Source organism: Talpa occidentalis, unplaced genomic scaffold (assembly GCF_014898055.3).
Source record: "Talpa occidentalis isolate TD23 unplaced genomic scaffold, MPIMG_talOcc4v2.1, whole genome shotgun sequence".
Taxonomy (NCBI): Eukaryota; Metazoa; Chordata; class Mammalia; order Eulipotyphla; family Talpidae; genus Talpa; species Talpa occidentalis.
Genome location: NW_026555331.1, coordinates 145,537,931 through 145,563,081, shown reverse-complemented (window position 1 = coordinate 145,563,081; position 25,151 = coordinate 145,537,931). Strand labels below are relative to the sequence as shown.

Here is a 25,151-nt window from a genome sequence, read left to right as displayed (position 1 = left end):
TTACCAAATCATGAATAATTAATGCAGAGAAACGCATGATCACTGGTACACTCACCAGAAATATGCAGGAATGTAGTACAAAGAATAAATTCTCTGAGAAACCTTGACTTAATGGTTGCAAGTTAAGTCAGAAAGTCCTAGGGGTAGCAGAAACAGGGTGCCCTGAGAATTTCCTACTTTTATTTGTAGCCATTTTCAAGCGAACATCCAATCAGATCCTCTTCCTCAGAGGAGCACAGGCCTCCCGAAGACCCAATCAGAGCCTTTTCCTCAACCAGAGCCTTTTCCTCAACCAGAGTCTTTTCCTCAATCAGAGCCTTTTCCTCAGAGAAGCATGGGCCTCCCGCCCTCCAGCGGATTTGAGGTACTTGGGTTTTACTTTTTGGCAGAAGAATTGTTTAGAGGCGGGAAAAAATACTTTGCTACCAATGTGTGTCTTTGAGTGAATGAATTGCTTTCACAATACTAACTTTGAGATTCTAAGGTCGACACATCTCTGTGGTGATGTCGCCTTCCCAGGGAACAGCTACCTGGTCTGTTCAATGGGCGCCGCCTGGTCTCCACAGTCCCGCCACCCACGATCTCACATGGGCGACCTTCTGAGGTAGATAGTGTCTCCATAGACTAGACAATTGACCTCAGAGGAAAAGGGACTTGTTCATGAGTGGGAGTTGAGAAGGAGCTTTCTGCCAAAGTCAAAGGGTGGCTCCTCCTCTCACCTCACCTGGTTGGCGCCAGACCCTTGCTAGGTTGATCAGCCTCCAGTCACTCCAGCGCTGGGCACGGCCTCTCTGCTCGGGCTCACTGGGCACCTCCATTGCCTTTGCCCATGGACTGAGCTCAAGCCACGGACTCACTGAACTAAATCAGATGCCTGCCAGGTTAGGGGTTTCCCTTGACTCTTTAGCATTGTATTTTGTTAAGTCAGCCTGGACAGATGGGCCCAAGGCCATGTTCATTACTGGAATGCGCTGCCAGCTGTGGAAACCCTAAACCAGCTTATCCACCTCACTTAGATTCCCCATGGTGTAGCAGGCTACACATATGGCCATATCGTCCTTTAAATGTTTCCTGTTTAACATTTATGTATTTCTATTTATTTTTTTTAGTTATTAGAGGTCAGTAACCTGACTTCAGAATATGCCAGAATAAGTGAGCATTTTAAAGCTTCCATGAAAAACTTCAAGATTGAGAAGATAAAGAAGATCCAAAACAGGAAGCTTTTAAATTCATTTGAAAGGTTGGTGGCCACATTATCAGGTTTCTTTACATAATGTTTGAAAAGATTGGTTAAGATTTATCCCTCAAGATTTGTATTTACCAGTTTATTTTGGTGAAACAGTGTCTGTAAGCTCTAGTTGCTCCTTCTTTGTTCAAACTTGAGCTTCTCTTTTTCAGCTTTAGTTTTACAATTCACTGTTTCATGTGTCTATCATTAAAAAGATTTCACATATTTATTTTTTTACAGCTGTTGTCTAATTGTTAGCTCCGTAATGCAATGTGATAGAATGAAATTTTAAGACAATTAGATTTCAGCCTAATTAATATCATTAGCTGGAATGGGAAAGGAATGTTCTGGTATAAGTCTCACATTTCCTTCATTAGGAAAAAAATGAACATGTTGAAGAAGGATGAAGAAATCCTATTTTATGCAGCAAGCCGCGCCCATGTAGCAACAATCTGTGCGGATAATTTTGACTATACCTTACATGGAATTTATGAGACCAAATATGGAAGAGGTTTGTATTGGGATGGACTCATCAGGACTCACCGGGGAGTTCATGAGTCAAAGTCTACATGTGCTTCTCTTAAGGAGAGACATGCCATTATTAGGTGTTAACCAGCACGTGCAGGCTTTTGCTGTCCTGGAGAGACTATATATGTGGGTTAACCTTAAGTGACCCAAATTAGAGCAGGAAATTGACGTGGGACTTGATTGTTGCACCTTAGCCCTGTTCCTGTCTTCTGTTTTTTGGGGAGAGGGACCAGAGTCTCATGCAAACCTGCAAACTACCCCACCTGTTGGCTACATTGTCGTCCAGTACTACTCACTTCTAGCCATGCCTCTTTCTCGCCCATGCCCATCCCTGGAAGCTACTTGAAATAGCAGCTTCTCCCAATCTTATGTTCTAGTCAAAGAGGCATCTACCCATTTCAGGCCACGAGGGTCACCTGGGGACTGAGGTAGCTTTGTGCTTCTAAATACTTTCATGCCACTCTTTAAAAAAAAAAAAGATTTATTTTATTTATTTATGCACACAAGAACTGGGGTACAGGCCAGAGGTGCTGGCGGGTGAGAGAATTCACCAGAGACAGAGTGGGGAACAGAACAGGCAGATTGACTGAAATGCACTGCTGAGGGGAGCAGCGGGCAAGTCAGGAGAGGTCTGCTGTGCCATGTGGGTAGCTCCCTGGCCGGGGATCGAACTCGTGCTGCAGTGGCTACCAATAGCTTCTTAGTGCTGAGATTTAACCCGTTGCACCACCAGGGAGGCCCCTTCACACCAGTCTTAAAAAAGCAAATGAACAAATAAGATAATTGCTTATCTTTAGGGAACAAATAAGATTTGTCACAGTCTCAGTGTAGGTCCAACTCAGGTAATTGAGATTAAATCCATACATCACCTGTAAGCAAGAAGCCAGTGAGTCAGTCAACAAATATTTTGGAGTGTTAGATGCTGGGGGACACAGGGGTGAACAAGTTGGACAGCCCCACCCTCAATTATTTGACATAATTAATGAAGTGATCATGAATATGTGGCTGCCATTAATGGAACAGATCAGGCCCTCAGACTCCTAACCTGGCTGGAGAGGTGCCTCCGAGAAAGGGATATGGGGGTATTCACCTGCCTTGTGGAATTAGCATATAGAGTCAGGGACAAGTGATATAGGCTGTATGGCCACACAGTAGAACTTGGACTGAACCCTAAAGATGTGGGAAGCGAATGAAGGATTTAAGATGGGGGAGTGACTGGAGAATGTCATAAGTTTAGTAAGTTTAAATGAATCACTAAAACTTGCCTAGAAATGCTTGGGGAAGTGGGGTAACCATCTTGAGTGAAATAACACATGTGAAATTTGAACCCTTCAGTTTCTCAGGAGAGTTATGTAAGGACTCAAATACTTACCTAGAAAGTAGAAATACAATTTACATATGTGATCTGCATTTTTGATCAATATGCTAAGTGGTTGGAAAGAAACAAAAATGTTGTATTTGAAGAGGATGTGTCTATTTAGAAAACTTAAAAAGAATCTACAGAGACCTCATTGTGTATAAATAATTGTATAACTGTATACCTCTCTTTATATTAATTCTTATCCCTTCTGATTATTTCTAGGGACTTACTTCACAAAAGATGCCATCTCTTCCCATAAGAATTACCCGTTTGAACCCAAGCACGCCGTCATGTTTGTAGCCCGAGTCTTGGTTGGAAATTTCACTGAAGGAAATAAGGGGTACACGACGTGTCCTCTCCACTATGACAGCTGTGTGGATACGAGGGTGAATCCCTCCACTTTTGTCATCTTTGAGAAAGATCAGATTTACCCACAGTATGTGATCGAATATTCTGAAATAGACAAAGGCTGCATAATTAGTTAGAAACGCTCAGTACAGTGACCTACAGGAAACCATGGCTGTTGTGTTCAATACGCCAGATTGCGGTTAAACCTTTCTATTTCTTCGCCAAGAGATCAACTTCCTTCCATCAGTGGTTCCCAGACTTCGCTGCATGTTTAGATCATATAGGAAACTTTTCAAAATTCTGGTGTCCAGCTTGCACCTCCAAATAGTGATTTATTTCTAAGTTTAGAAATTTTTACTTCTGGAGTATGATTTTTTTTTTTTTTAAACAACTCCCTGAAGAATCAAGTGTGTCCTAAAGTTTGGGAACCACTGTCACAAGTGGAAGTGATTTCTAAAGCTCTCTAAGGGAACCATGTTTCCTTTACAACCACTTTCTAGTTTTTAATGTGGCGTGGTTTTGTTTGGGTTAAATGGAAAGAAAATTAATTCAGGAGAAATCTAAAAATGCTTTCTGAAATAAGGACCTAAGAGAGCATAGTCTTAGATGGAAGACTGTGAAACATTGGGGGGGGGCGGGGTATTTAGGAAAGTAAAGGTAATTTGAATGGTATTACAGACCTAGTGATAAGGTTATACTTTACCTTTGTGGTGAAACTGATTTAGGGCACAGTTCCCTACATGAGGGGGCTCCATCTAGGAGGGCTTTCTGGAATGCAATTGTGCAGAGCCACTAGGTGTGGCTCAGGGAGAAGCAACCACATGGAGTTAACGGCCCGTTTATTTAGCTGTGTTGGCAGTGGCAATATGCAGTTGCTGTTACCAACACCAGTATACAGTGGTGGCAGTGGACACATTGTCATTAATATGATTGCAGGGCAGGTTTTTTTCAGGTGCATCTTTCTTGATGTGTCTATATCTAGTGGTGGAGGGGGGCACTGAGTTACAGTAACCAGATTCACACAAGTATGACTAATAAACCTGAGCGCTGTAGCCATTTGCTGTAGTAGATAAGGCTCACCTAGGAGTTAGAAGCTGGGCCACCCCTATTGAAGGCTGGGCCCCTAAGGAGGCAAGATTAGTTTCCTGGTGAGCACTGAATCAGAAGAGAACGCCTCGAGCAGTCCTCATGCCTGCAAGGGGCTTCTTTTTCTAAATATAGCAGATTGTAGGTATAGTCTGTAGGACAGTTGAGGTGTCTGACAAGAGTTCGTTCCTTGGTATAATCAGGTTTTCCTTTTTTTTTTTTTTTTTTTGTGGGACCCTCGCCAGCGGCAGGGGTCAGAACCGGCGCTGCAGAGGCTGCGGGCAGCCTCGAAGCCCAGCGCTCAACCGCTGCATCACCAGCGGAGGCCCAAGGTTTTCCTTTTTTTTAATTCCAAACCAGTCCCACGGAGTTCCTGTAATAGTTCCTCTTAGCAGACATGCTCCCCCAACCAATCAGCGTTAGCGATGATGCCATATTAGTCAGATTTTATATCCATACAAAGATCCCCACCCCTCCTTGGCTTGGAGGGCTCCACCATTAACAAACATGGAGGGGCTTTTAGAGTCAGATTATGCTCTGGGATGCTTGCCACAACAATTTTCTCTCATTCACTCCTTTTTCTTCGTGGTAGCTTCCGTTTTGGAGTTTTTATTCCCTGATCTTTCTCATTAGAGAGAGAAATGTGTCCAGCTTGCTCTTTCTGACTCATCTCTAGCTGGACATTGCACAACTAGAATGTCCACAATGGAGCTCTTGATCTGCCTCCCGGGAAGGAATCCGCTGTCCCCCAGATCCTACCTATAGTAAGTGGTGTCCCCATCCATACATCTGTTCGAGCAGAAATCCCAAGTCATCTTGACTCCTCTCGCGCCCCACATATCTGAGCGGTTCCTACGTCCAGTTTTTCTTCTTTGTTTTTTCCCTTCTGAGTTATTCTTTGCTTAGCAGCCAGATGGTTATATTTTTTAACTTTTTACTTAATTTTCAAACACACATCTGATCATGCCTTTAGAATAAATTTCAGCTTCATTATTATGGCCCCACACAAGCCACCATAATTTCTGCTCAGTTCTTCGGTTCCCTTTTCATCTAGCCCAGTGGTTCTCACCCCCCGCCCTTTTTAATGAAAAATGCTTTGTAACATCTACCTTAGTGTACTCAAAATGCAATTCAGTGGTAATATACTCGACTACATACATTTTTAGAAAGAAAATTAACATAAAAGGGAAATATAAGCTATATAACATGGGCCCTATTATATGAGAAGCCCTAATTAAGTAATCAGATTTTTCCATCTACTTAAAATGAGTACATATGAACTTAAGGTAGAGATCAGAACTATTTTGTTCAAAGAACTACGGGAAAATGAAAAAGCAGGGATATGAGTGGACATTAAAATAGAAACTAGTGATACAGTAACTTACATATAGTGTTTCTTTTTTTAAAGATTTATTTTTTATTTATTTATGCATATAAGAATTGGGGTCTAGGCCAGAGGTTTGGGGGTGGTGGTAAGAGGATTCACCAGAGACAGAGAGAGGAGCAGTGGGCGAGATAGGAGAGGTCTGCAGTGTTATGTGGGTCAGCTCCCTGGCCATGGATCGAACTCAGGCCTCCGATATCTTGATAGCACTGAAAGTAACCCCTATGCCACCAGGGAGGCCCTAATACTTGTTTCTATAAGAGAAAGAGTGTAATAAAGATACTAATGCAAGAAAATCTACAGATTGTCGGTATGGAGAAAATGAGAAACTGTATTTTTGCTGACGAACTGTAGGTCATACATGAATGTCTAGAGAGACATTCAAAATTCGTATAGAGCGCAGGGTAATTCCTTCTTGTAAGGAACTGTCGTGTGTGTTGTAAGATGTTCTGCTCACACACTAAGTGCCAGAAGCACTTCCTCCTACCCCAATTACAGAAGTCCCTCCTCCCCCAAATCTTACCAGATCTATTCTTTTCAAAGCATCTCCTTTGCTGTCCTGAGAGGATTCATAGATAATACAATCTACTCACACATACACACTTCTTTAAGAAAATGTAGTGCCCTATTACAACAGAGAAACAAAGGGAAAGAATTTTGTAATGAGATAAAAAAGAATTTCAATAGGTAAATACTCAGGCAGGATTATCCTGTCTGGCATCATAACAGTGAAATAGGCATTGACTTCTACTTTTACTGAATAGGTTTGGATTTAAGAGTCGATTAGAGGCTACTTTCTGTAAAGAAATACAGGAAAGTGAAAAATATTAGCGATAGGGGTCACACCAGAATGAAAACCAGCCTTAGGGTAAGTCCTAACAGACCCTATAACTGATCTGTACATGGTAAGGGAAAGTGTGAAAGTAGCTTAATTGAAATAGGATAATAGGACAATACATATTACAGATTGTCTAAGAGGAAAAAAATAAAATTGTATTCTCTTAGATGAACTGTAGGTTCTACATAAGTGTCCACAGACGTTACTGTATACAGAATACTTCTTCGTTGTATGGGACGAACCCATACACTTCGGTTATCCCCAGCTGCATTCAGTGATAACCCCCAAGTGTGGTGAAAACAACAGCCCATCCATTTCCATGATACTACAGTGAGAACCACTAACAATGGTAACTACCATCCTTAGATTAGCTTAATTGCTGCTTCTACAAGGAGGTTCTTCTGGACTTCAGGCCAGATGCTTGCTTGCTTTCCAAACGCCAGATTTACAAAGTAACTTTGCATCTTGCTTTGTTCATTGGGAGGCTCTACCCAGCTGTAAGTTGTTTGCTTTCTGCATTAGAATGTAAGCTCCCTGAGGGTGGAGCCAGCCTGTCTTTATTCTCTGTGCAACCTCCAATAAATAAGCTGAGCTTTTGAGATGCTAATACGTGGAAATGCTTTGTTGAGTAGAGTAAGCTCAATTACTTACACCTTAATAGTTGTGCTGCATTTCTTGTCCTTCTTCAAACCTTACTTGAGACGATCTAATAAAAGGAAATAAATACAAATTTTGCTCTGCTGTCTTTATTCGGTCAATTTCCTAGGTATTTCCAAAAGGGTAACCAAAGTTTCTTACCTCTTCCAGCTTCATCTTTCCAGGGCTGAAGGTCTAGGAAACTGCCAGGGAAAGGAGGTGATGGTGGTGGAGAAGCCCACCATTGGGGCTTTGAGAGGGAGCGGCTGGAAGGTGCTAACTCACCACTTTTAAAAATGATCATCAGCAGAATGTCCTATCAGTCACTCCTCCACACATTATTTTAATAGTTTTTTTTTTTTTTGTAATTGAAGGAATAGTGGTTTGCCACACTATATAATTTTGGGGGTACAGGTTCACACGTCTTTAGATATATGTCACCATACCAAACCCACCAACCATCAAAGCACCCATGGTCCTCCACCATAGCCCATTTGGTGCCCACCCCATCTGCTCCCCACTCCCACCTGCTCCCTCTGGAAGCCTCATTCTACAGTGCATGTCCCTGGAGCGACTTATTCAAACCCTGTGCTAGAGATCGTGGGTGGTCATCCTTGGTTTCAGAATGAGCTTCAGAATCTGAGCTGGAAGGTAGATCAGAACTTTCAAGGAATTCCCTAAATCCTAAAAACTCAACTTCTGAGGGCCTCCCTGCTGGCGCAGCGGTTGAGCGCCGTGCTGCCAAGCTGTCTGCAGCCTCTGTAGCGCCGGTTCGATTCCCCGCTGGCCATGGAGAACCCCACATGGCATAGCAGACCTCTCCTGCCTCGCCCGCTGCTCCCCTCAGCAGTGTCTTCGGTCCGTCTGCCTGTTCTGCTCCCCGCTCCAGCTCTGGTGAATTCTCTCACCCCCCTGTGCTTCTGACCTGTACCCCAGTTCTTGTATAAATAAATAAATCTTTAAAAAAAAAAAAACAAACTCAACTTCTGAAATACCATTCCAACCTTAGTGTCACGTTTCAAGTTTCCATTCCCTTGTGAACCTGCTTGTTATCTTTAGCCTTCACTCCAAAGTCCTCTTTTCTCCTTGAAATAATGTCACTCCCTGGCCCCCGTAGTCTGCTCTGTGATTTTCTTTTTTCCTGTCCACACCTCCCCATGAAGGAGCTCATTTATTCCCATATATCAATTTCATGCACTTCTGGCCCCAGACTCGATACCACTGCTGAAAGATCAGATCATTTACCCATTTTCGGGACCAATAAGTATCAGAACCAGGACTATGAATCACTGGGGTTCTGGCCCAGAACCCACATTAACCACACTGCTCTGCCACCTCTCTGCCTCTTTGCTCTCACCTCCCCAATCTGCCCCCATTAGCCCCTGCACATTTGCCCTGTCCTGCTTCCACAGGCATCAAAGATTTGCTCTGACTCAGTTGCCCTCTCATCTCCCTTCAACCCTCTGTACAGCCCACCCGACACACCTTGCCTTCCTCTTTTACATTCTCTGCATCTACTTCAGCCCCGCCCTGCTTTTGTTTCAGCCCACTCTTTCAATTACTATATTCAATCACTCAGAACCTTTGACCTTATGTCCCATCCATTTGGCAAACCTAAGAGAGGATTAATCAAATTATGTTTCTAAACATTATTCTGAGTGAGAATTGCAAAGCTGTCTGAATTAATGCCACGATGAGTTCCTGGCTTCACCTCTGTGCTCCCCATCCATCTCTTCAGCCTTCTCCCAACAGCTCTGCCAAACCTTCCCTGTCTCCTCAGGTGACCCTCCCCACCGGTTCTTGGTGTTGTCTTTTTTTTTTTCCAAGATTTATTTATTTATGCATACAAGAGTTGGAGTACAGACCAGAGGTGTGGGGGTGAGAGGATTCACCAGAGACAGAGTGGGGAACAGAACAGGCAGACTGACTGAAATATACTGCTGAGGGGAGCAGCGGGCGAGACAGGAGAGGTCTGCTGTGCCATGTGGGTAGCTCCCTGGCCAGGGATCGAACTAGTGCTACAGTGGCTGGCAATAGCTTGATAGTGATGTGTCTTTAACCCCTGTGCCACCAGGGAGGCCCTCTTGGTCTTGTCTTAACAACAACAGCAATGCAAAAATAGCTACTGGGGCTTTTCTATGTCTCTGTCTTAACCTATAAACATCTTTTTCCTCTTGTCTAAATGGAAGAGATGTTTTTCCCTTTGCCTGAGGTTCCTTCTCCCAGTGTCCTGTTCTCTTCTGCTCCCTTGCAAGTCTCCCCCCATGAGTTCCCATCTTTGCAGCCATCTTGTCAACCTTCCTCCTTACGGGCTCTCCTGGCATGCACCTGTGCTGGTCCCTCCTGACAAGATACTTCCTCACCTTTATGGCTTCCTGTAATTATCACTCCCTTACCTTTCCAGATAATTTTTTTTTTTTTTAAGTAATCTGTAACCTCTGGACTTCTTTTTTTTTCCTTCTTTATGTTTAACCGATGGAAACTTCACTATTCTCGGGCCTCCCTGGTGGCGGTGGCGCAGCGGGTTGTGTGCAGCACTGTGGAGCTGTCCGCAGCCTCTGCAGCGCAGGTTTGATTCCTGGCCCATCAGGGAGCTTCCCCCCTGATGCGGCAGACCTCTCCTGGCTTGCCAGCTGCTCCCCTCAGCAGTGTATTTCAGTCAATCTGCCTGTTCTGCTCCCCAGTCTGTCTCTAGTGGATCCTTTCACCCTCCTGCACCTCTGGCTTGTACCCCAGCTCTTGTATAAATAAATTAAAAAAAAAAGAAACTTGACTATTCTCATATCTCTAAAATAAACTCGCCTCACTTACCAGTGCCCATGTGGAAAAACATGGGCAGTTTGTATATGTATTGCAATATACATATTGCAGTCTGTATAATGCTGATGATTTCCTCCTTGGAAATTCTTTTGTGCATCCATGAGTGAGTCTCTCATTTCCCCTCCTAACCTCTCTACCAGTTTCTATCTTAGGCTGGGTTCTCCCAGAAGCAAAAAGAAAAGAACTGAGTGTGAGCAGTTTATTTGGGAGGTAACCCCAAATAACTCTGGTAGCAGAGTGGGGAGTTGACACAGGAAAAGAAAATCAATAGAGGGTTTGCTAATGAACAGATTATGGCTGCCGGCAGCTGGGGTTCAAGTCCACTGAGGAATGTCCGGGAGACTATGGAATATAAATCTCCAAGTTGCTCCAGCTGAGGAATGATGTCCTGTGATATTTAGGCACCATCTGGGAGGAAAACATTTTCTTCTGTCTTCTTAGGTTCAGTTCCTGGGGGCCTGAGAATTTAACTGACAAGAGATGAACAGGAGGAAAAAAAATTCATTTATGTACATGGAAGAAGAGATTCCCTAAATGAGGGGGGGGGGCGTGGAGGAGAGAAAAGGTTTCTATGTTTCCATAGAACAAAAAGGTTCCTAGAGGAATAAAGGAGAAATAAGGAAATTTGTGACATTTTCTGTTTATGAAGGTGTCTGTGATCTCCACTTTTTTTTTTTTCAAGGCCATAAAACTGCCCCATGGAGAGGATTTTTGCTTTTAATGAAAAAGAGAGGCTCCTAGGTTTCTGTATCTGTTGAATCTTAGATGCTTTTAGTTTCAAGTACGTGTCAGAGCAACTCTGGGAGTGCAAGTAGATTCCCACATCACTAACTCCCTAATATCACTGGTTGAGGGTTCTCCCTCGAGGTATTCATTCCCTGGTAATGCCAGCCTGTGTCCATTGCTCCTCCTGCAGGAAAAAGACCCTCGGTGGAGAGTCCAAGTGTAAACGCTGAGTTCCCAAGGCACATAGGCAAGGCATGAAGAGATACTTGCCAGTTCTCCTCTGATTTTTCTCTTCCATCCCTATTTCCTTAATGCTGATATTTCCCAAGTGTCTATCATTCCACCTCTGCTTTTCCACTCTTCATTTTTGCTAGTTGATCTGATCAACTCTTGTACTACAATTACTTAAGACTTTGATATCTTGGGAATCTGTATTACCTCCCTCTCTCTTAAATCCTTGCCCTGCACACCTGTTGATTGCCGCACACACCTTGCGACTTACCTTGGATTGCTCACTGCAAACTCAACACGTGAAAAATTGAAATTATAGTCTCTCAAATCCTGTGTTTCTTCCATTAGTTCCTATTTTGTCTTGCTTTTCTAGAAATCCATTGCTATTGCTGCCAAGGATCTTTCTAAAATACCTAGCCTACAGCATGGCCAGGCATAGTGTGGGGATACAGTGGTGAACAAGACAAATGAGTTTCCTGTTTTCACAAGCTTGAAGCCTACAAATACATACATATAAACAGGAAAAAAATATCAGTGATAACTTCCATGCAGCGATTGGGAGGTTACTTTAGATTAGGAGGCCAGGGAAGACCTTGGTAAAGAGACGTTAGCTTAGAGTCGAATGACAATAAAGGGACATCCACATGTGGGGTAAACACCCCAGACTGGGCAGGGTCATGGTTTATTAGAGCAAATGGAAAAGGATCTTGAAGCTCTTGGTATATCTGACATAGTTTTAATGCTGAAGCAGGGAACCAGGCACACAGGCAGACTAGCTGGCAGACTAGCTGGCAGAGAGGCAGGCATGAGGGAGGCGGGCATGAGGGAGGCAGGCATTAAGGGGGCAGGCAGTAACCGAGCTCATGGTTCCCACCCTCCATCTCCCTGCTCTCTCCCTGACTTCTCTCCTCTCCCTTGTATCCTTTGCTTCTTAGCCCAGGGGTCCTATAAATGTGCAAGCCCTGTGCTTGTGTCCCCAGCACTTTTTGCAACAACATGCTATCACGTGTGGGTAATGAAACCTAGGAGGAAAACAAGGCCACAGGTGGCAGCCTCAGAGTCTAGCAGTGGGAAGGTGAAAACGCCTGAGTAACTCCATTTTCCCTGCACCACATCAGGGGGAAAGGCTTTGAGACCGTGGGTTGTCACTTCCCAGCTGAATCCCCATCGTGGCTTCCCAAAGTCTTCACATAAATCCAAATTTCTTAGCATGGCTGAGATGGTCTCCCACTATGTGGCCAGTTGTCATCCTCTTTATATCAGAAGATATTAATTCGTTTCATCCTCACAACCACCCTGCAAACCTGCAGCTAAGCTGGCAGAGTCCCAGGTTCTGTGTCACGTGTCTTTGAACTGCCACTGCATTGTCAGTTGTCCGGACAGATGTTCATTCAAAGAGCAGGTGTTGGGCAAAAAGGACAGCCAATTAATAAATGCCCAGCTGAAATACCGTGTAAGCCAGATACGTCATTTAAAATGTAATTTATGGGCCTCCCTGGTGGCGCAGCGGTTGAGCGCTGGGTTGTGAGGCTGCCCGGGGCCTCTGCAGCGCCGGTTCGATCCCCGGCTGCTCCCCGGCCACCTGAGGAGGGTCCCGCATGGCCGCAGACCTCTCCTGCCGCCCGCTGCTCCCCTCAGCAGTGTCCTTCGGTCCTTCTGCCTGCTCTGCTCCCCGCTCTGGCTCTGGTGAATTATCCCACCCTCCTGACTGTACCAAGTGCTTATATAAATAAATAAATAAATAAAATTAAAAAAAATAAAATGTAATTTATTTTCAAAGTTACATTAGACAAGTAAAAGAGACAGATGACATAGTAGTAACATTTTATTTAATGGGATAGATCCAAAATATCAATTTAACATGGTTAACATCATCTTGATGAGTCAGTTTACATTCTTTCATTCTACTCCATCGCCTTAACCACTCTGCCACACCTATGTATCTTCTTTTTTTTTTTTTTTTAATTTTTTTTTCTTTTATAGAGGCATGTTTTATTTATTTATTTGTTTGTTCGTTTGTTTCGTTTATACATGCACTGGGTACAGTCAGAAGCGCGGGAGGGTGAGAGAATTCACCAGAGCCAGAGCGGGGAGCAGAGCAGGCAGAAGGACCGAAGTACACTGCTGAGGGGAGCAGCGGGCGGCAGGAGAGATCTGCGCGCCATGTGGGACCCTCCTCTGGTGGCCGGGGAGCAGCCGGGGATCGAACCGGCACCTCAGAGGCCGCGGGCAGCTTCGCAACCCAGCGCTCAACCACTGCGCCACCGGGGAGACCCTGTATCTTCTTTGTTTAAAAGCTTATTTATTTATTTATACAAGCATTGGGTATAGTCAGAAGCGTGGGAGGGTGAGAGAATTCACCAGAGACAGGGGGAACAGAACAGGCACACTGATGAAGAAATACACTGCTGAGGGGAGCAGCGGGCGCGGCAGGAGAGGTCTGCGCGCCATGTGGGACCCTCGCCCGGCTGCTGGGATCGAACCGGCGCTGCAGAGGCTGCGGGCAGCTTCACAGCCCAGCGCTCAAGCTGCACCACCGGGGAGGCCCACACCTACATATCATTTCACTCTAAATCTTCAAAACCCAGCATGTGCATTTCACACGTCCAGCTTCCCTCAGGTGGTCACCCCATGGCTGGATCTAGCGGGTCCCCCTCGGACTGTCCCCTAGGCCTTCCAGCCCTGCTCTTCCTACACTACCTATCTTCTTTGCAGCCCTTACCGGCGCCCCCAGTTCTCTCATTTGCTCGGATGTCATGACTCCCGGACTGCACAGGGCCAGGCCGGCCGGGCTCACCTTGCATGGAGCCGGCAGAGCGCGCGCGGCCTCCACCCGGCCCCTGCCCGGGCTGCAGCCCCCGACCGCCCCTGGCGCGCCCTCCCCCGGGCGGGTCCAGCTATCCGGCCCGGAGCGTGGACGTGACTGGGAGGAGCCGGCCGCGTCGGGTTTCCGCGCGCAGGGAGGGAGCATGGCGGAGCCCACCGTGTGCTCCTTCCTCACCAAGGTGCTGTGCGCCCACGGCGGCCGCATGTTCCTGCAGGACCTGCGCGCCCACGTGGAGCTGTCGGAGGCGCGGCTGCGGGACGTGCTGCGCCAGGCCGGGCCCGACCGCTTCCTGCTGCACGAGGTGGAGCCCGGCGAGGGCGCGCCGGGCGCCCAGGCCCAGGCGGCGGCGGGCCCCGGCGCGCGGGCCTGGCGGGTCGTGGCCGTGTCCTCCGCGCGCCTCTGCGCCCGCTACCAGCGCGGCGCGTGCCAGGCCTGCGACCAGCTGCACCTCTGCCGCCGCCACATGCTGGGCAAGTGCCCGAACCGCGACTGCTGGTGAGCGCGCCCGGCTGCGGGGGACCCGGCGGCCTCCCGGCGGCGCGGTGGGCGCGCGCGGGCCGCGGGCCTGGTGGAGCAGGGGCGGGCGGGACCCCGGAGGAATGAGAAAAAGGGGCCCTTTGTCCCGGGGGCGGGCGAGCCCCTTCGAAAAGGCGGGAGGGAAGCTTCTGGAAGGGGCCCCCACCGAGGCCTGGGGGAGGCCTCTTTTGCACCCCCAGCTTCAGAGCGGACTGAGACTGCAAGTCGTTTCAATTGGCATTTCTTAACCTGGTCAAAAAATAAAATGCAGCTGCAACAGCCTCTGGGATCCCTGAATAAATGGGGATGGAGCGCCTTTACTCCAGTGGCCCTTTGGGGTGCATTTGAGGATTCCCCTAAACCCTTTATTGAGAGACTGCCGGCCCCCTCATAACCGCAGAGTTTCCCTGGAGGGAGGCTGTGCTCTCCGGATGTGGCCGCCAGCCAGTGGGGCAAGGGCCTCCTGAGGCCACCTCTGAGGCCACCTCTGAGGCCTGCCTCCGTGGTTGACTCTGGGGCCTCCTGAGCAGGACTGGGCAAGCTTTGTTTGTAACCTTGGTGGACAGTGGCGGTGGGCAGCGGTCTGGGGTGGAGAAGGAAGTGTAGCCACTCATTGCACTGGTGGGCACCCCAGTCAAGGCAGAGACCCGGAGGGGAGGCACCCTTGGCTTTAAAGCAACTTCATTTGAAATGAAAATGACCCTGGAGGGGAGTTGCTTCTATCCAACTTTTTAATTACCCGTGCGCGCTCAGTAGGCTGTGCTGTCTGTGGGTTCATGAAAAATTATTTGATTTCACATGTAAGTTGAAACATGTGCTCAGGTTACATTTGGTCAGCAATGCACACCGAAAAAAAAAAAATGCCCTAGGCAAAGAATTCAACAGACTGGAACTTTCTTCGTCTGGGCATCTGATGCAGAGCTTTGTATTCTAGGTCTACCTGCACTCTGTCCCATGATATCCACACACCTGTCAACATCCAGGTGCTGAAAAACCATGGACTTTTTGGCCTCAATGAGGCCCAGCTTCGAGTTCTGCTTTTGCAGAATGACCCCTGCCTTTTACCTGAGGTGAGTCTCCAAAGTGTCACCCCCGTGTTGTCTACGCCTGAAAGAAATCAGTGGGGAACATGAAAAGTCTGCTTGTAGAGGACAGCCTGCGGGTACAGGGAGGGGTGAAGGCATAGGGCTGATCTTTGTGGAGGCTGTGATTTTGCTGGGCTTTGATGCACATAGTCATGGGTTTGTGTGGTCTAGAAATAGTAAGAATGGCTTCTGGCTTTTGGGGTGCTTCCTGAATGCTAAGCAATTCCTGCACCTTAGTCCTTAATAACCCGTCCTCATTTTACAGGCGAGGAAACCTGGACTCAGAGGGATTAAACAACTTGCCCAGGGTCACTCAGTAAACGACAGATTTGAATTTAGTTCTGACAAGAGAACTGCTTTTAGTGGCTTGCCTGTTTATGCTTTCACTTATTTTACTGTTAAGGCATTTGTCTTTCCTGTTGATTAATAAGATGCCTTTAATGATATAAATTTTTTGGTCACATTTGTTGCAAGTATTTCCCCCATTTACTTTATTGAGGCTTTATTTATTAATTTTAATTGCTTTGAAATCACATGACTTTGTTCCAAATGCTTGAAACGACTCATTATAACTGCTGTCTGGCATAATTAGCATGTTTGTATCTGTTTAGCTATACACAAAGAATTTTTTTAAACAATCTAGTTGGAGCCCTCGAGGAAAATATTCGAGAGACTTTTGATTCAATGTAGAATTTTGTAATCTAGCACAATGATTCTAGCGTAGAGACTCCCAGGTTGACAGAAGAAGGGTGTGAAGGTGGGGCGGTGTTGGGAAAATAGAGAGTAGTGCCCCATCATGACCTCATTTTAAATCCCAGGTATTTCGGGGTCTGGAAGGGAAGACAGTGGCAACACTGGAGGTGTGCTGGGTTTTTGTTCAGCTGAGGGGGCTGCCCTGCAGAATCCCTACCCAGAGGCAGCACTGGCCTCAGCTTTAGGAGTCCAGAGGCTTCCTCTTGGCATCTGGGTCTTTCCTAATTTCTTCAAGCTTTGAAGCCAGGTTTGGCACATGTGCTGAGGAGCCTGACACCTTCCAACCACGTGGCCTAAGAGGAGTGGGAGCTGCAGCTGGAGCGGGCTGTTGGCAGGAAGGGAGAGAGGATGGCAGCAGTTAGGAGGCAGGGTCCAGTCTCTTAGAGTCATGTCCATGTAAAATATAGTTCCATCCTGCCACTTCACGGTGTAATTCTGCTTATTAGAATAATCAGATGACGTTAAATCAGGCCATTATCTGAACTAATTAAATTGATATAAAAATATTAAAATAGGGCCTTCCTGGTGGTGCAAGGGTTTAAATCTCAGCAGTAATGAAGCTGTCTGCAGCCACTGTAGCACAAGTTTGATCCCTGGCTAGGGAGCTACCTACATGGCCCAGCCTTGCCTACTGCTCCTGCCTCACTCGCTGCTCCCCTCAGCAGTGTATTTCAGTAGATCTGCCTGTTCTGCTCCCACTCTGTCACTGGTGAATCTGCTTAGCCCCTGCACCTCTGACCTACACCCCAGCTCTTGTATTAAAAAAATTTGAATCCCGTATTTTCACCCTAATGTTGACAGGTGCTGGTAAAAATGCTGTCAACCAAAGTCCTTGAGTCCATGTCTATATAAAGAGGGAGAAGAAGAAATAGAAAGCCAGAATAGTCCTTTCCTTCCCAGAAGGTAAAAGTGCTAATATAAACATTTTAAAAACTCCACAAAACCGGAGCATTTGTTAAATTCTTCTACAGGAAAACATCAGGCTCAGATAGTTTCATCACTGAGTTCTGTTACCTCTTTAAGGAACAGAATATTCTGATTTTTGGACTAGGTCTAGGTTCTACTTTTCTTGATCAGGACATTCTTCAGCCAGTATCACGCCATCTGATTAAAGTAGCTTTAATATATAATAGTACATCTCTGTGCCTATTACTCTTCTTTTTCAATTTTTTCCCTTTAATCCTCACTTGTTTCTATTTCCAGATAAGCTTTAGAATTATTTAAATCCCTAAAAATATTTTACAGAAATTCTTTGGTGGTGGATGGTGAAATTGCTCTAAAATTATGAGTTCATTTTAGGAAATTGGCATGTAGGGCGCCATTTTGTTTTAAACTAGGTCACTTGTGTCCAGTAGAATTTCCCATGTTTTAGATTTGACTGATTGCATTACTTATAACATCATTTAGCATGTTCTTCTACTACCTTAATTTACTATATGAAATATAAACTTACTGTGTGAAAATTACTACTTTTTTAAAGATTTATTTATGCATACAAGAGCTGGGGTACAAGCCAGAGGTGCAGGGCGGGGTGGGGAGTGGTGAGAGGATTCACCAGAGACAGAGTGGGGAGCAGAATAGGCAGATTGACTGAAATACACTGCTGAGGGGAGCAGCGGGTGAGACAGAAGAGGTCTGCTGTGCCCTGTGGGTCAGCTCCCTGGCTGGGGATGATGAAACTTGTGCTGCAATGGCTGCTGATAGCTTCATAGTGCTGAGACTTAACCTCTTGCACCACCAGGGAGGCCCTGTAAATTAAAATTATTGTAAACAGTGAAGATTTGTTTGGATTTAAGTTTGATTTCATAGTAACATTTCTTTGTATACATGGTGCACCGATGAGGTAGCTAACCCTCCTTGCCTGCCTGGGACTGGGGGGCTAACAGTGATGTCAGACTTTGCTGCTAAAACTTGTACAGCTATATTACCTGGCATGCAATATCTGAGCATCTTTTTTGAGTGTGATTTTAAGATTGATTGATTAGTGGTTTCAGGGTTGATGGCTCGATATATCATAAAGTTCCCCATCAGCTATGTCTTGGTTTGCCTTAGGTAGATCCAGTTTACATCAGTTGTCCCAATGTAATTATTAATAATGCTTCCCAAAAAATGTCCTTGTCTGGGTGATAAATGATCTGTTCGCGCCACCTGTCTAGATTGGTTTCCCTGGAGTCGAGCCTGACATAGGGATTTAGGTGCATATGATTTATTGAAGGAGGGGTCCTTGGGGAAAACTCTGTGAGGTAAAAGAAAGAAGCAGGATACAGGGAAGGAAGAGCACAGTCTGACCTTGACTTGATTCACCCGGGGCTCTGCAGCAAAGTGCCCTGAAGAACTGTTCTGACCTTGAGGCCAGGGGGTCAGCTTTGGGTACCAAGTGTTTCCAGAGAAATCACTCACTGGCAAGAGGCTTTGGGAGCTGAGGGCAGGTCAACTGAGGGACTAAGTGTGGGAGGGGAAGCTGTGAGTGGTAGCGGCTGGGTGAGATTGTGGGGGTGGGTACCCTGATAAAACCCAATGATTGTAAGAGCCATTTATCAGAAGTTGCTACTGAGAGAACCTCTCATTTCTTGGCTTAAAAAGCAGAGAAGAGGGGCGTCCCTGATGGCACAGGGGTTAAAGTCTCAGTGCTATCAAGCTATCAAGCCACTATGGCACGAGTTTGATCCCAGCCAGGGAGCTGACCACATGGTGCAACAGACCTCTCCTGTGTTGCCCGCTGCTCCCTTCAGCAGTGTATTTCAGTAGATCTGCCTGTTCTGCTCCCCACTCTGTCTCTGGTGAATCATCTCATGCCTCGTACCTCTGGCAGTTACACCCCAGCTCTTATATGCGACTGTTTTGAGTGTTGCCTTATTTCTGTACAGGTCTGTTTGCTCTACAACAGAGGTGAAGCGGTTTATGGCTACTGCAACCTCAAGGACAAATGCACCAAGTTTCACGTGTGCAAATCCTTTGTGCGAGGAGAGTGCAAGCTTCAGAAGTGCAAGCGGTCTCACCAGCTCATTTACGCCACAGCCCTGCAGTTGCTGCAGGACCAAGGGCTGAATATTCCCAGTGTCGTTAATTTTCAGATCATCTCCACCTATAGGCACATGAAGCTGCACAACATGCTTGAAAACAATGGTGAGATACTCAGAGGCAGACAAAGCACTGTCAACCACGTAGGTCTCACCCAAAAGTGAGTCTGGGGGGGAAGCACTGTACATGCTGGCAGCCTCTGCAGCACGAATTAGATCCCCTGGCCAGGGAGCTACCCACATGGTGCAGCAGACCTCTCTTGGCTTGCCCACTGCTCCCCTCAGCAGTGTATTTCAATCTGTCTGTTTGTTCCCCACTCTGTCTCTGGTGAATCCTCTCATACCTCTGGCCTACACCCCAGTTCTTGTATGCATAAATAAATTTAAAAAATAGAGAAAATGACTGTTTTGAGTGTTGCCTTATTTCTGTACAGGTCTGTTTGCTCTACAACAGAGGTGAAGCGGTTTATGGCTACTGCAACCTCAAGGACAAATGCACCAAGTTTCACGTGTGCAAATCCTTTGTGCGAGGAGAGTGCAAGCTTCAGAAGTGCAAGCGGTCTCACCAGCTCATTTACGCCACAGCCCTGCAGTTGCTGCAGGACCAAGGGCTGAATATTCCCAGTGTCGTTAATTTTCAGATCATCTCCACCTATAGGCACATGAAGCTGCACAACATGCTTGAAAACAATGGTGAGATACTCAGAGGCAGACAAAGCACTGTCAACCACGTAGGTCTCACCCAAAAGTGAGTCTGGGGGGGAAGCACTTCGTACATGAAGTGCTCCTCTGTTCTTGCGTAAGCTTAGAATTGTCAACATTTCATGATATATTGGGCCTCCCTGGTGGAGCAAGGGATTAAGACATAACCTATGAAGCTGTCCTCAGCCTCTGCAGCACGAATTAGATCCCTGGCTGGCCAGGGAGCTACCCACATGGTGCAGCAGACCTCTCTTGGCTTGCCCACTGCTCCCCTCAGCAGTGTATTTCAATCTGTCTGTTTGTTCCCCACTCTGTCTCTGGTGAATCCTCTCACCCCCCACACCTCTGGCCTACACCCCAGTTCTTGTATGCATAAATAAATAAATCTTAAAAAAAAAACATTTCATGATATAGAAGGTGATACTAACCAAAGGAAGGAAGCCATGGGCTTTGTCTTCAGCACTGCCTGCTAATAGCATCAGCCCAAGTGTTTGAGTAGCTCGCTAGTATAGGGAGAACAACCTTAAGAGGGAAAACATAGGAAGGAGATGGGCCACGGATCGCAAGGTCAGGATAACGTGTGAATGGCTTTCCTCGATAAAACGGAATTAAAGTTATTTTTCTTTTAACTTTTAAGAAATTTTAGCCACATCACAGAAAAATTTGGAAGATAGAGAGTAGAACCATGCATGGTCAGCTTCCACTCGCCGTGGTGCACAGTAATTATTAATTGCAGGCGGACCCTTCAGTCCCATTATCATGCAAATACTAGCCCAGATGTGGTCAGAGTATGAGTTAGTTTAGCGTCTTAAAATTTCACTTTCTACAACATGAGAGGAATCAGTGATAGGAAACCAACTCACAACATCAGAGCTGCCGCTAAGCCTCTGTGGTTTTCCGATGTTGGGCTGGCGGTGGCTGACTTCTGAGCAGTCAGTTTGAAGGCAGGGAGGACTCTGCACATAAAGTCAGAGGCCATCAGGGAGCTCCAAACGGGGCAGGTCCCTTCTCTATCCTGCACATGGGGCCTGTCGTCATTTTCTCCTGGCCTTGCGTAGTGGGTCTCTCCTACATACAAAAGAGAGACTTTTGCTGTTGGGCTGTGAGTGTGTGTTCATCTCCAAACTCTCTACATCAACGTGTTGGGAGTTTTGTCTGAAATCTGATTAGCTGCGCCATAGTCTAACATAAATAAGAAACTGAGAACGATGCCAGGGCTGTCTTAGGAAAGCTCACCTTTTTCTTCTTTTCAGATAATTCAGCCTCCTCTGGGGAGCAGTCACTGGGCCTGGAGAAGCAAGGAGCGCACGCAGCTGGGGCCGCGGAAGCCAGGCCTCTGGTTTCTGTCCCTGCTCAGTCTCCCAAGAAGGCAGGTGCAGGTAAACCGTGAAGGCCTTCTGTGAGAAAGGCCGCAGCTTGACCAGTTGGAAGGTCATAAACGCAGCTTCCTCTGAGCTTTCATCTGCAACCGTTCCTAGATATAATTGTTGGTTAATAATGGCCCCAATCATACCTACATCACAGGCTGTAGTGAAAATTAAAGAAGATGGAAATGGAGAATAAAATCCTCCTCAGTGGAGGATAAAATTGGGGAGGAGTGGCTGGGGATGGGGTTGGGCATTGAGGAGGCAAAGAGTGGGTAAAACACATGTGCAGATGTGGTGGGTCCAGGGCAAGCCCTGCAGGTGGCTCTTCTGGGTGCAGCCCCTGAGCTCCCCGAAGCTGGTGGAGCCAGAAAGAGGCAGTTTCCTACTGATTTGTGATGTAAGTGAACCAGTGTTTTCTATCCACAGTTTGCACTGTGGTATTCACAGAGTACTTACACTTTATACTCTTTTTAAATTTAATATTCTATAAACATCTTTCCATGTCGGTTGACATTTATCATGCATAATCCTTTGTGTGCACAGACACACTAATATATCATCATTTACGTAACTCTTGCCCTTATTCTGGGATGTTTCCATTTTTCCTAACAAATCTTGAGTACAGTTCTTAAAATCCACATGATATCAAATTTTCAAGTTATCCTTTGCTTTTGCTTAGCATGTAGGTGCTAAATGATACTGTCTTTCGACATGTGTTCCTTCAAACATACGTGTGAGTCACTTTTCTCTGTGTCTGCTTTCTGTGTGTCTTTTGTGCATTTTGTACCTGCTTTTCATTCCTGGGCCTTCTGTGCTGCTGTGGGGTTGCCTTCAGCTGGGCTCCTTGATTTGCATAGTAGGACATCACCCATACTCTGTTCCTGTGGCTCCATCCTCTGACTGCTCGCCAGGGATTTCTACCCCACTGTGTCTTCTCTTCATCTCTTACTAAACTTTCAACCAAAGCCAGCTGCTGCAGGCGGAAGGATGTGTAGTTCCTCTCCCTCTAAGCTCTATCCAGTTTTTCTGTGCTTCAGGAGGGGCCATCAGCAAGCTACATGCCTCACCCCTGCCATGCTGACTCGCTGCTTCCTTCCCTCTCTCTGAGCCATCCCCAGTCACACTTAGATGTTTAATCTTTATCAAATGTACCACAGAGAAGCAAATTTACGAAACCCTCTCTGTGTTTGCTGTAGTAATACCCCTAAATGTCAGTGTGCAAAGTGTTTTTTTTTTTTTTTTTTAGTTCAACTGCCCTGCAAAAATGCAACATTTGAGAAATTAGGAACAAGGTAATCTTTTTTCTGGAAAGCTAATTTTCTTTTTAATTTAGAGAAATGTTTATTGTAGAATGCTATCTTTTCCATTGGGGGAGATGTGCAAAAATGTCCTTTTAAAGTGAGAAGTTGCTGTTTTCTCCTCATGGACAGTAAGACTCATGCGATTTCTGTTATCTCTCGTCAACAACAATATTTTTTTTGCTAGTTCTGATAGGTGCTATTTTTTAAAAATTATTTTTGCATTTTATTTTATTATTATCTTTGTTATTTACATTTTATTCTTTTACTAAGTGTACTTTTTGGGTAAGCCATCATAAATCCTGAATGGAAACAGTGTAGCGTGTTCATGTATATCCTTTACATGGAGAGACTTCTGTATTTTAGTGTTCTTTTTATATATCTTATAATTATACTCGTATACAAAGTATATGTAATTTTGGTGACGATATTTTATTCCTTTCTCCAACACTACGTTTTTGTCTTCTGTTGGTATTCATTCTGCAGAGACACTTTATATCATCATTTCTGTCGTTTTCATCTGATGATTCAGCAGTTAGAGAGTTACTCTGTTCCAGCTGGTCTTTGGTAATTTATTGAGGCTGGTGGGAAGAAGCTACATGCCTGTGGGCTCTGCAGTTTACATTCTACATTGAATGATGAACCTTTCTCCGGGCATGTTCGTCCTTTCGAGTGTCACCACTTAATGACTTAAACCCCAAACCTGCAACTTGTCCTGTACGTTTCTTTCTCCCCTTTCACCCGCGCACCATCATTTGGTTACCCAGTGCTGGAGATTTTTTTCCCCTTTTTGCCCTTTCTTTCCACCCCTCCATACTGCCTGGTTTCAGACCTTCATCCCTGATGGCATATATTCCAGCGATACGTAACTCAGTGGTAACTCAGTAGTTTCAAGTCATGTCTGGTGAGAGTTTATGGTGGGAGGTGCTAGGTGGCGCCTGCTGTTCCTCATGAAAGAGCCCCGTTGTAATCTGTAATTGACTGCACTTTGCAGGCTGCATCACTCTCCTATCTGCCCTCGCCTCCCTCTGCTTTCCATCTTGCTGCCTGGTGATCTTTGGAAACACAAACCTAATCATAATGCTCTTTCTGCCATAACCTCCATTGGCCCCCATCCTATGGAGGGTGGTTGTAAACATCAGCGCCTTCAGAGACAGGAAAGGGGCATTAAGTGGACCGAGCTGGATGTCAGAGAAGTGACGGGAGAGGGAATGCTGTGCTAATGTCCCCTCTGAAAGGGGTGCTGTCTTCTGTTTCCTTCTGGGCCTGTGGGAATGTGTGCCCAGCTTGTCACATTGTCCAGTTTGTCGAAAGAAGCCAGTAATCCAGACTTGCATCAGGAATTTCAGATTTTTAAAATATTGACTTTTAACTGAATATTTAAAATGCACACCGATATTGTATGTGTTGACCTACTTGCAGTTCTTGGATTGTGCCATTTCTCGTGACCCCTGTGGTTGTGAATGTTCCCTCTTTTGTAAGAGCTACTCCTTCCCTTCTGGTTCAAAACCTGGCAAAATTAGATCCTTTTAAAATGGTCTCCCTGGTGGCGAAAGGGGTTAAGTGTCAGCACTGTGAAGCTATCAGCAGCCACTGTAGCATGTGTTTGATCCCCAGCCAAGTTGCTACACATGGCACAGCAGACCTCTCCTGGCTCCCCTGCTGCTCCCCTCAGTAGTATATTTCAGTAGATCTGCTTGTTCTGCTCCCTGCTCTGTCTCTGGTGAATCCTCTCACCTCCTGTACCTCTGGCCTGTACCCCAGTTCTTATATGCATAAATAAATAAATCTTAAAAAAAAAAAAAGCCCTTTAGCCTTTCATGACCCCAGCGGAGCTCTCTTGGTGCTCTCAAAGCTCCAGCCCAGCACTGGCTACAGTACATGGCATTACTTTGTGTTTTTATTCCCTAACTTTGAGCAAAGCTGTTATTTCTTCTTGGTAATCCTCATACTTGGTAGTTAAATACTTTTTGCCATATATTGAGTGAAACTTAGCGTTTCAATTCACTGAATCAGTATCATGCTGGTCTTTGTTGTTCTTTTTTCTTTCCACATGTATTTTTTTTTTTTTTTTAAGATCATGTTTTGTTTTTTTTAAGATTTATTTTTATTTATTTATACAAGCACTGGGTACAGTCAGAAGCGCGGGAGGGTGAGAGAATTCACCAAAGCCAGAGCGGGGAGCAGAGCAGGCAGAAGGACCGAAGTACACTGCTGAGGGGAGCAGCGGGCGGCAGGAGAGGTCTGTGCGCCATGGGGGACCCTCCTCTGGTGGCCGGGGAGCAGCCGGGGATCGAACCGGTGCTGCAGAGGCCGCGGGCAGCCTCAACCCAACGCTCATCCGCTGTGCCACCGGGGAGGCCCTCCACATGTACTTTTAATATTCAAAAAGGTTTTT

General features: G+C 45.9%; 2 protein-coding genes across 2 annotated transcripts in view; both read left to right on the top strand.

Annotated features, from left to right (window-relative positions):
* The window catches only part of ZC3HAV1 (zinc finger CCCH-type containing, antiviral 1), a 41,944-nt gene extending 34,418 nt beyond the window's left edge, over positions 1-7,526 (top strand). The window contains exons 10-13 of the mRNA XM_037514231.2: positions 190-364; positions 1,110-1,240; positions 1,606-1,739; positions 3,339-7,526. Coding sequence (XP_037370128.1) covers positions 190-364; positions 1,110-1,240; positions 1,606-1,739; positions 3,339-3,601 — 703 coding nt within the window. The 3' untranslated portion in view covers positions 3,602-7,526. The remainder of the gene's footprint in view (positions 1-189; positions 365-1,109; positions 1,241-1,605; positions 1,740-3,338) is intronic.
* Positions 7,527-14,134: 6,608 nt separating this feature from the next.
* Positions 14,135-22,844, top strand: ZC3HAV1L (zinc finger CCCH-type containing, antiviral 1 like). Its single transcript, XM_054692703.1, has 5 exons — positions 14,135-14,507; positions 15,463-15,598; positions 19,234-19,492; positions 21,342-21,467; positions 22,702-22,844. The coding sequence occupies exons 1-5, from the start codon at positions 14,155-14,157 to the stop codon at positions 22,749-22,751; spliced, it is 924 nt and encodes a 307-aa protein (XP_054548678.1). The 5' UTR covers positions 14,135-14,154; the 3' UTR covers positions 22,752-22,844.
* The last annotated feature ends 2,307 nt before the right edge of the window (positions 22,845-25,151 follow it).

Excerpts from the sequence above, each read along its gene's own strand:
- ZC3HAV1L (XM_054692703.1), top strand. The coding sequence starts at position 14,155 with ATGGCGGAGCCCACCGTGTGCTCCTTCCTCACCAAGGTGCTGTGCGCC. Across the intron at positions 14,508-15,462 it reads TGCCCGAACCGCGACTGCTG|GTCTACCTGCACTCTGTCCC; the intron begins GTGAGCGCGCCC and ends TTTGTATTCTAG. Across the intron at positions 21,468-22,701 it reads TCCCAAGAAGGCAGGTGCAG|TTCAACTGCCCTGCAAAAAT; the intron begins GTAAACCGTGAA and ends TTTTTTTTTTAG.